This window comes from Cibotium barometz, chromosome 5 (genome assembly GCF_041138505.1).
Source record: "Cibotium barometz isolate CiBa-2024 chromosome 5, ASM4113850v1, whole genome shotgun sequence".
Taxonomy (NCBI): domain Eukaryota; kingdom Viridiplantae; phylum Streptophyta; class Polypodiopsida; order Cyatheales; family Cibotiaceae; genus Cibotium; species Cibotium barometz.
Window position 1 is genome coordinate 14,975,204 of NC_141050.1, and position 10,973 is coordinate 14,986,176.

The window sequence follows — 10,973 nt, forward strand, 5'->3', positions numbered from 1 at the left end:
GGCTGCAGGAGCTTTTGTTCTATGAGTCCTTGGAGGAAACAGAACCCAGTCTTGCCTTACATATGAGAGAGAAGATACTGGATCTTTTGCTGGATAGAGTATATACAACTGATTCTTTTTCATTACGACGGACTAAAATCCTTGTAGAGAAGGGAAGAATCTGTAGATTGCATAATCCGGAAGGATGCAATGGCTGCTTGATGTACTTAACCCAAGCTATTGACATTCTGGTAAGTCAGTTTGCCTTCATCTTTGTATCAACAGCAGCTTCATGTATAAAAGTTTGAGATTTTCTCTTTGAAAGAGTTTTCAGTGGAAGATGAATGTTTTGTTTTGCCCAGTGCATTGTTATTATTATCTAGTGTCTACATTTGTAAAGTAACCATACTCTCGGGATAACAGGTTAAGTGTCTGAATGAGACTGGCATTGATTGCGGTGCCCCGGCTGCACTCAAGGCACAACTAGCAACAGAATATTTTCTCCGAGCAATCTGCTTGCAAGAAACTGATCCTTTGACAAAGGCAAATGATTTTGTATTGTGCCTGTTTTGAATCTCAAACCTCATGCTCTATAACTCATCTTATATATACCCCTTTTTTGGTTTCAATACACAGGATTTTTTGGAAGACATCTCTAATGGGTTAAGTCTATGTGAAGACTTCTTTTTTTCGTGCAAGTCATTTGTAGATCAAACACACAGTAACAGCCAATTTTGGGCACACGTACCTGCTACTGGATTGTTAATGAATGTGGCGGATTTGTTGGCTTTGAAGGTAGGAGTCCAGAGCATCTGTTGGTTCTGCTTGCTCTATTGGGTGAGTCATAATTATTGATTGTAATTCGTGTTTATTCTATTTCATGGCAGGGCTATTCCACTTTGCAGTACAGAGTTTATGGCTTGCTCCTAGACATCGCCTCTGCAAACCGAACGAACCCAGAAGATGCATTTGCAGCAGTTTGTATGACCGGAAAGCTGAGCCATGTACTTTGTTGCAGTCCTTTTCTTCATTCTTTGACAAATCTTGTCAAACAGAAACTGGGATTAAATTTAGACTCGAAAGATTTGTTGGGAAATTTTGTCAACAAAGATCCCAACGGAGTATTTTCTGCGTTTCTTAATGACATCTTAAAGGATTTCTCAAGAGAAAGCAGTGAAATTAGTTTTTGTGATGAATCGGCCTCGTCCAGGTGGGCAGAAATCCTTCGTGCTTCACATGTAAGTACAAGCCAATCAAACAATGGCTGAGATCTGAAGTGTACTGTGACAAGTAGTTTGTAATTGTGCTGCTTTATCTAGAAAACGCTGTTGTTTCTGACAGGATTCCAAGGCAAATGAGAGTATTTCCAGGCTGTCTCAGGCATTCTTTATGCTGGCAGAATTTAGTGGAAACAGAGGAAACCTGCAAGAAGTATGCCTCGTGTGCTGACACAAGGCACTGATCATTTCAGTTTTTCGCTTTCCTCTGTTGCTTTCGTATTGTGCATAGCCTTGCGAGTGGAGTTCTCAATTAGTGTATGGTCCTTTCATGCTTATATATTAGTCTGACTGAAGTTTTATTTTCTTTTTTATTAAGGCACTTCACAATGCAAAGGAAGCACTTCGTCTTCGGTTGAAATTATTGAATCGGAGTTTTAAGATCTTTAGTAAATCCTCTATCGCTGGAGCTGCTAAAGCTGAGCCTTCAGACGCCAATCACAAGATCATCTACCTTGAAGCATTGGGATGTGTGTCTGTCAACAATTGGCCGAACATGAACCCTGCAAGGAGGTCTGAAGCAGGTTCTAGTCAGTGGCAAATTATTGGTGATTATTTGGAGAGTCTAATGCAGGTCTGTGATATCTATTTTTTGTACTCACATTCCTAACTTTGGATTGCCTCAAGTTGGTTTCTATATAAATTTTGTATTTATTATCTCATTCTTTTCTTGATCCAGGTTGGAGTTATTAATGAAATGCTAGGAATTGTTGATGATGCAGAGAGTAGTTTCCGAGAGGGCTCTCAAATTGCAAGCTCTCACAATCTCTCATTTGCAAAAGGGCTTTTTAATTCATGCCTAGGTTGAATCCTTAATTATCTGAGTGCGTTTTGTTTGTCTGACAGCTTGTGCTGTCTACTGAGCAGTGTGTGCTTTTGTTGCCAGGGGAAATACAAAGAAAGCGGCATTTATGGGACCTAGCTGAAAGAAGCTTTGAAAATGCCTCACAACTTTTCAACCAGCCTGAGACACGGCTAGTTTGTCAACACTGCAGGTTGCTAGCTGAAGCCTTTTTGGACCTCCGTATTGCAGATTTGGAACATCGTCGAAATGATAAGAGTTCAGTGAAGTCTATCCAAACATTGAAAATTGCTATAGATGCATACGAGAGTGCTGAGAAAAAGCTCAGCTGTCTTATCATTGAGTGCTCACAGAGTAGAGCTGAGAATGATAAGTCAGGTGTTAGCAAAACAAGTGGGTTTCAGTGCGATCAAGGAAAAAATAGTTGTGAAGAAAACCTCATCGAGAAGTTGTCCCACATGGATATTTCTACAGAGGACAAGAAATCTACCAGAAACAGACTTAGAAGCTCTGCAAGGACCGCCAAATCACGCACACATAAGTTGTTAGCTGGTGCAGATAGTGAGTGTTTTGAAGTGTCATGCGAAAGAGTGCCTCAGATAAAACCCAAACTGCATCCAACAGATGATCTGCCTACTTCAGTGTTAAGTGAAGTTACTAATTCTAAAAGCGGATATTGTACAAGGCGCAAAGCTTTGGCTAAGTCAAGGTATATGAATGATACAATTCTTTTAGCCAAAGATACAGTTGAAGAGTTGTGTGCTGAGACAAGTATTAAAATAAGTAGTCAAGAAAGCAAGGTACAAAAAGTTGGTAAAAATCAAGCAGCTACAGAGAATATTCAAAGAGTGAGAAAGGCATGCACAAGGAGAAAAGGTTCTGATGTAGATCTACTTAATAAAGATCAGGAAAAAGCAAAACTACAGTATTTGAGTGAAAAGAATTGTAGGGCAGTTGTGACAGAAATGTCAAAATCTGTGAAACAAGATTTTGAAGGCTCCAGTACAGGGACGAGATCTCTCAAGACATGCTGGTGCCATAACAAGAGCAGGGCTTGGAGCAAGCAGTTCTCTGTGCATGAATGGCTTGATAACAAATGGGTTGCTTGTGCAAGGCGTTTGATGGCCAGAGTTTTATTGCAAAAAGGTACAGGCTCTCAGAATTCTTAATTTGCTCAAAGAAGTGGCATGAGCTTTGTTTTTCTTTTGTCTAGTAACATTTAGGCTGTTCCTCCCTCTGACGTGTCATTGTGTATCTCAAAAGCCCCCTTTCCCTTGCCCCCTTTCACTCGCGTCATGTTATCTGGTCACTTCTAGAAATATATTTCCAATTTTTAGACTTTGGGAATCAAGGCTGTACATCTTTCGACCCATGATCAGAATCAGTAAAGCGTCTTTCTAAAATATGCTATGCTCTTAAAGAATCATGTCTCCTGAGGTTCTTGTAAAGAACACCGTTACTTTATGCTGCTACCTTTGTGCTTGTCATGCCAATTTGTGTAGCCAACATTCAAATTTTTGCACTTCCAACTGTTTGGGTAATTGGGTTCTTTCCTCTTTCTTTGGATCCTCAGGAAAATGCTTGATAAATGTGGCAAATGCCCATGAAGTACATGCACAGTTTCACAAAGCTCTTTTAGTGCTCAAACTGGGTGATTATAGTTTTTCCCATTTGTCCGATTCACCTGGTGTCTGTGGGCCTGAGTGCCTTTCTGTAAAAGATTCAGGGCTTTATACAATTGAAGAAGGCTGCCTTCTATATCACATGAGCATGCTGGCTTTGAGACACGAAAACTGCATGGATATAAGGTAGCCAACTATTCAAACTTTGTCTGGGCCTTCACTTAAGTTTAAAAGTTTTTTGTATCTGAAAAGGCTTGGCCATATGTTGCTGAAATGGATGAGTGGCAATGCAGGGACGGTTGCTGCTACTTAGGAAGTGTGGAGGTAGCTGAGGCATTAATATGGCTTTGTCGTGCTTTCATTTTATGCAGGGAAATGCCTCCATTATTGTGCAAGGTATGCTCTTGTGGCCAAGCTTCTTTTCTGAGTACCATGCTAACTTGCAAACCTAATTTGGTCTAAAATGCATGTGGGAACTGATCAGGTCGCAAGAATTGTAGCAATTCTTCATGTTCCCAAAGACTTGGGAGGTCCTTTTGAGGCTTCACTTATCAGTGAATTACAACCTAACAGATCAGCATCATACTTCCATCAGATATCATTGGGTGCAACTACAAGACAACAGCATCTCTCTGTATTGGATACTAGAAAAATTTCTTCCAACTTTGCAAGAACAAAGGTTAGTAAGATGTATTTTGAGCAGCACTGGTGGATCTTTTGATGCTTTTTTAAGGGCTTAAACGTTTTTGAAATTTTCTCTCTTTCCATTTTTATTTGCCATCTAGCTGTGTAATCTACGTGAAGGATTAATATGTTGTCAGAAGCTGCTTCAGATTTCAGACCTCTTTGATGCTGACCCAAGCATTGATAGAATGCAGCAGGCACTCAGGTTTGTAAGCTTCTTTCCGATTACTTCCATGGTTGAAGTTCCTTACAGTATTATTTTGTGAAATGTTGTGACGCCCACTTCTGTGAAAGTGTTTTGCTTTTTTGTCAGCAAATAAATGAGGTGAAACTTACTTCCTGAAGCTCACAGGATTCGGCCAGGTGATTTGAGTGGTCTTCAGTCAGCCATACAAGAGGACATTGAGCTGCCTTGTTCAACAATTTGCGTAAGCCTGGTGGATCGGGAGATTCAATTCCTATTCAGTGGGTTGGAGGAAGTCCCTTGTAATGCATGGCTTCTAGTTAGTCGCTTTGACACTGATGCAAACACTTTGTCTATGATCCTTTCTTGCTCTCCTCTTCCAGAAAGTAAGCATCAATGGACATCTAAGTCCTGTTGACACAAGTGGCTGTCGAGAATCAGATTTGCTTTATTTGCAACTTAGCTGAACAATTTTTCCAGTAATAACTTTAGATGCTCAAGATAGTAAAGTCTTGACTTGAGTATTACAGCAAGGTTTAAGCCTTTGTATGCTCTCTCAGCTCGAGAGAATTATATCTAATTTGATTTGCTATGCATTGTATGTTTTGAAGAGGGATATCTGGTTATAGGGTTTTCTTTTTCAACGTTTTCAGGCTTAGGTACACCTTGTTGTCCATATAAACTGAATGACCAAGATGAAGCTTCATCAGATGCAGAACAAAGTGGCATAAAAACAGCGTTTGGTAGTCTTTTCACAAAATTTAGAAATATTTTGGATGAGAGCCGCCGATCAACTTCTGGGGTCTTAAGTCTAAATTCTATGGAGGAAAAAAGTAAATGGTGGGAGTGGAGGATAGATCTTGATGCTCGACTTGCATCACTCTTGAGGTAATGCTATGGGCTAAGTAGCTTGTGCATGGCCTGAAGTTGGTTTTTGACTCCATTTTTGATCCTGTTTCATAGGGCTATGGAAGACTCCTGGCTGGGACCTTGGAAATCTGTTTTCCTTGGGAATTATTCCAGCAGAAGTGCAGACACTTTCAGACGTAGTGCAGAGGGTTTGAAAAAGCAACTAGAATCTATGGCCAAGTCAGGGCCTCTTCATGTTGAATTAATTCAATTATTGCTACAAGGAACAGGCTCGATGACTAGGGGAGAGCTTGAGAAGGGGATTGCTTGGCTGCTAGGTGGAAAGGATTTGGTTTTACACTCTCTGAGCACCATGCCCGGTTCTAACGCCATTAAAGATACTGCTTCCAAATCTCCGTGTGTTGATTCTATCAATAAAGCAGTTAAAGCCTTTGTTGAATTATTCCAAATGGTAGTTCAAAGCTGGGGGTGCCAATATGAGGTGCCTGCTGCTGAAAGAAATGCAAGTTCCTGTGGGGGGGTGCAAAGAAATCTCTCAGAAGATTTTGAAAATGTGGAGAAGTTGGATTTGCACCAAGAACCTGTAGTACTTGTGCTGGATGCGCATCTGCAGGTCTTGTGTGTAATGCTTCTAGTTGTATTTCACGTTGTGTTTATCACATACTTATGTATGTGTTTAATTTAGATGCTGTGTTTCAGACCTCGTTTTTGTTGTAATGCTGTGCTTGTGGCAGGCATTACCATGGGAAAGCTTGCCAGCATTAAGGAAGAAAGAAGTGTACAGAATGCCATCTTTGGGTAGTATGAAGACACTTATGATTCAGAGGTCTTTCCTTGAAGTGCGTAAAAGAAAGCAAGATAAATCAGGCAGTAGTGGGATGTCCGATGAATTGAATGACGGTGCAGCTACCATGAGTGAGAAAACGCGAACTTCCAGGGTAGTGGCTGCACATGAATGTCCCTTAGCAACAGCCATGTTCATTGTACCTACTATTGATCCTTGCAATACGTACTTTTTGCTCAACCCAAGTGGGGATCTTGGAAGTACACAGGCTGCTTTTGAAGATATGTTCAAGTGTCAGCAGGGATGGGAGGTATTGCGATAATTGCTGATCATGTTTGTTTGAACTCCCTTTTGCACCTCGACATTGTTTGTGCTGTTAATGCAATAGTTGATAGATATGCTCCAAAATTAACAAATTAAGTTCATCCTAGCTTTTACTACCTAAGACATAGATTAGTATTGGGTGTTTTGACTAATGACTCAGACTAAATTTTGTTTGCAGGGAAAGGTGGGTCAAGTACCCACAGTAGAGGAGTGTTTAGATGGCCTGCAAACACATGAACTCTTTGTATATTTTGGCCATGGAAGTGGTATATATTTAATACCCTCGGTTGAGCTTTCTTTGATCAGTCTATTCATGGCCATGGCCTAACTGTAAGTGAATTTTAGTCATTCTGCTGACTGACTCATTTGCTTCTTTTCTTTCAAACATCATATAGGGGACCAGTATCTTCCAGAGAGGAGGATGAGGAAGATGAACTGCTGTGCAGCTGCTTTACTAATGGGGTGCAGTAGTGGTCGGCTTTTGCCACGGGGTGATTATGAACCTGTTGGAGTGCCCTGGTCATACTTAATGGCTGGTTGTCCAACGGCAATTGCCAATCTTTGGGATGTTACTGATGGTGATATAGATCGTTTTAGCAGAGTTTTACTTCATAATTGGCTCGTTTCTGACAATGCACAGGCTAAGGCAGTAACTGATTTCAGCTCTAAACAGAAAGAGTCCAGTCGAAGTCAGTGTCACAGAGGATGGAAGAGGGCACAGAAGGTCGCAAAGAGCTCAGATACGTCTTCCACAAGTCTCAATGAATCTTATCATAGTGGAGCAAGAACAGGTTACTACCTTGGAGAAGGTCGAAACACATGCAGACTGCCCAACCTTATTGGAGCTTCACCTGTCTGCTACGGGATTCCAACTTTGATAAAAAAGAGGATTCCTTAAGCACTTGAATGTATGTAGATAAGCCTTGTATGCTGGCATGAGATCCAACTTTTTGCCTGACAACTCTTAGTGGGCCTAGAATGGCACATGAATAGCTGGAGTGCACCCTTTTCTGGCTCACTCAATTGTTTGTAAATCATTTAAAATAAGCAAGGGCATATCTGATTGGATTTGCACCTTTTTAAAGCATGTAAAAACTTCTTGGAACATATAGAGAAGGCAAGCCGTTTCCTTTTGCTCAAAATTGGGAGATCACTTATCCAGCGTATGGTGATTTTTACTCTTCTTATAGCTTGCAATCTCTTTGTAAAAAAAAAAGGGATGTGGTTTGACTAGTGCTAATAATTTGTGGATTGATTCCTAGAGCAAGTTGGTATTGCAGATGCAGACACTTGTGCCGCTACCAATCAGTACGCCAACCTGTGCACCACATAAGCCGTTGACCTGCTCTGTCTCCATCATCTCAGTTGGGCAACAACTTTGTGAATCATCAGGCAGCAAGGGAGCTTGGTCTCTTTTCACAGTCTGAGGAGGAAGCAGTCTCGTGGTGCCCAGGGTGCTGAGAGCTTTCCGAATTCACACAGAGCTGATGGGTGTCGTGTGCTGCTCCTGTGTGTGAGAGCTGCTGCTGTAACCCGTAAATGAAAGGCCTGAAGTGCACCCCGCAGATTTTCCAGAGCTTTCTCAGTGTCTTGAATAAAACCCCTCCCCTCCTGCCCTTCCCGCTTCTTTGTCTGCGTCAACATAAAGAAAAGATTTTACTGTGTTCAAGTTAGCCCCCGCCCTTTGATTTGCATTATGGCTTCTGCCCAAGATCCTCCACCCCCACCGGTCGGGCGAACAACTGAAGACGAGCTTACATGCAGATTTTGATAAATATTTAGGAGTTAGTATGGAGTCTACATGGTGGAAGTATTCATATAATTCATTCATCATTGTGTTGTGCACTCTTGCTCTCTCATACTTGAGCTCTATTGTTTCTCTCTCTCTCCCTCTCTAGCCCTGGTCACCATCACCTTCACAATGGCTCGAGTTTCTCTCTCTTTCACCACTCTCACCTCCCTGTGATCTTGACACCATGTTTCCAACATGTATGAGAGCAAGGATAACACCATGTTCATCGCCTACATCAAATGCCTTTTCACCTTGCTCTCATGAACCTCGTTAAGCCTCCATGACCATGGCTGCCATCTTGATCTTGCGTTTTTAAACTTCTATGCTTCATGCGTCATTTCTCAGTGCTGACGGCCGCCATCATCCTCCCCAGCACCGCCCATGCCTTGGTTCTGACGCACGCCACACAGCAGAGTTAAAACCGACTGACCCCATCATCATCTCAGCATGACGTATTCACTGTTGCCATGGTGCATGGTGTTCAACCTACTCCCGCCAATGGCCTGCGTAGCTACGTTCTCTACGTTGCTTTGGAGGAGAACTTGGAGAGAGTCATGCAGCGTCGGCCAACTATGGTTGCACAGCATTGCCTTGCCAAGCTCGCCATGCGCTGCTCGCCATGTTGAGTGCGTTTCGTAATCTGGCTGCCATCATCTGTGCGTTTTTGCTCACAGCCACCGTGTAGAAGCCTTTTCAGCATGACTGTGATCCACCAGTAGTAGCACGAACCTTTTGCCTTAATCTCTACATGCTGCGCTCCTTTTTGTCTTTGCTAGCAACGTTTAGCACCGCCAGCTGCGTCTCAGTCATCTCCGCTGGGTCTGTGCCGCCTGTGTTTCCTGCAGCCACCACTACTCCAACTGCCTGTGTTTCCTGGAGCCACTACTCCAGCTCCTCCTATACGTTTTCCACCTCAGCACCCCTACTGACCACCATCTTCTCGTGCTGCTTGCACGACTGCTGCTACGTGGCCCCTTTTAAGGCCTAAAAACCTTAAGCCTTATAAGAGATAAGGCTTGTTAAATCCTTGTTACAAGATTTTTTTGTCACCTCAACGTTATCAGCTCAACTCATCTACAGACGTCCCACCTTGGGTTCTGTGTTTTTTTCCCATACGCTCACACCACCAGTAGCCCTTTGCACACTACCACATGTGCCTTTTGAGCATCACCGACAATCATATCATCACTTCAAGCATAGAGGCATACAAGACCAACAGTACTTGCAGATCAACATTTAGGGGTTTCTAGTAATAAGCATAAAAAACTTGGGGTTTTTCGCAAATATGGCATTATTCATCGAATTGAAGCTTCTACAACCTCAAGAATTTGTGGGTTTTCAGAATCTCAACCTCCTACATCACATTGAGACTTATACATCAACAAACATATGGGGTTTCTCATTTGCAGTCATCAATTCGAGCTATTCCACGTTCTGTGCCTTGGCCATCATGCCAAAAATGATTGTGAGTATGAGTACTGCAAGCACCATCACGACACATATGATCTTTGCAAGTACTTCTCCCACATTTGACAATCCGAAGAAACCTTCCATAGCTGCAGGAGCAACAGTTGGCACGGCCAGTGTTGATGGGGGGGAACCAAGAATCATGATACTCGTGATTGACCCTTTGCTTTACAGATGAGCATGTGATGCTGCCAAGACCAAATGGCTCTTTATTTAGATAGCGGTTGGAGATTGCCGGTAGAATGGACTAGTGCTGTGTCTATCGACACAACAGGGCCGCATTACCAGACACTGTTTGAGTAGGGATCGCCCTAGGAGATCGCACATACGTGCCGCCCCAAGCGACATAGCCCAAGGCCCTTCTAGCCCTAACTGCCCCCAAACCTTGGTTTGTTTGAGTTTATACATGGGTTGAGAAACATGCACCCACTCGTCGTGATCCATGTGAGATGGGTTGACAAACACGCACCCACTTGTGATCCATGTGATGATCACGTGAGATCCCATTATAATGGGCGGTTGACGATGATGTCTTATGCCCTTCCATTACCATCACACCTGATAACTTTTCACCTCTTAAAGGGGAGATACAAACCTATGAGAGGTGTGAGATTAGATCTGGTGCCATGTTCTCTGCCTCTTTACCATGAGAGTTTTCTCATGGAATGTGCAGGGCCTTGGTGGCATCTTTCCTTGCCACCGGAAGCAAGTCATCAGGAACCAGCTTCACCTTGGAGTTACGGATGGTCCCATGGATATTTTACTCTTGCAAGAGCATAAGCTTGATGCCGGCCTGTGCACTACATCTGGCAAGCTTTTATCTGGGCATACTATTTGGTCCACTACAAACGGAACTAAAGGTGGATTATGTACTTCAATGGTAGCTGCAATTATTTCTTATATGATTAGTCGTGGAGTTATTATCCCTGCCAGAGCATGATGGAATATGATGATGCAGGGTGGATTTATAATTGGTGTGCTGAATGTGTATGCCCCTGACCTCACATGAGAAAGAATTCTTTTTTGGAATGCCATCAAGGACTCTCTCCCTCAGTTAGATCATTGGATCCTTGGAGGTGATTTCAACATGGTTGAGCAACCCACATATAAAAAGGGGGGACATGAAGGCATCATTCACCCGCTTGAGAGGGCATCTTAGGAGAGATTTATCTTTTCCTTTCATGGAAG

General features: G+C 42.6%; 1 protein-coding gene across 3 annotated transcripts in view; it reads left to right on the forward strand.

Moving 5' to 3' along the window:
• LOC147638101 (separase-like) overlaps positions 1-7,668 on the forward strand; it is a 54,940-nt gene extending 47,272 nt beyond the window's left edge. Inside the window, exons 10-27 of one of the 3 annotated variants that reach the window (XM_086797998.1) lie at positions 9-230; positions 403-522; positions 616-774; positions 867-1,217; positions 1,321-1,410; positions 1,576-1,830; positions 1,936-2,059; positions 2,143-3,204; positions 3,632-3,866; positions 3,974-4,076; positions 4,165-4,359; positions 4,502-4,569; positions 4,717-4,934; positions 5,202-5,436; positions 5,512-6,031; positions 6,153-6,512; positions 6,705-6,792; positions 6,922-7,668. In XM_086797998.1, the coding sequence (XP_086654124.1) occupies positions 9-230; positions 403-522; positions 616-774; positions 867-1,217; positions 1,321-1,410; positions 1,576-1,830; positions 1,936-2,059; positions 2,143-3,204; positions 3,632-3,866; positions 3,974-4,076; positions 4,165-4,359; positions 4,502-4,569; positions 4,717-4,934; positions 5,202-5,436; positions 5,512-6,031; positions 6,153-6,512; positions 6,705-6,792; positions 6,922-7,424 (4,908 nt within the window). In that variant the 3' untranslated portion in view covers positions 7,425-7,668. The remainder of the gene's footprint in view (positions 1-8; positions 231-402; positions 523-615; positions 775-866; positions 1,218-1,320; positions 1,411-1,575; positions 1,831-1,935; positions 2,060-2,142; positions 3,205-3,631; positions 3,867-3,973; positions 4,077-4,164; positions 4,360-4,501; positions 4,570-4,716; positions 4,935-5,201; positions 5,437-5,511; positions 6,032-6,152; positions 6,513-6,704; positions 6,793-6,921) is intronic. The other 2 variants (XM_086797999.1, XR_015265806.1) reach the window with 2 other exon arrangements.
• The last annotated feature ends 3,305 nt before the right edge of the window (positions 7,669-10,973 follow it).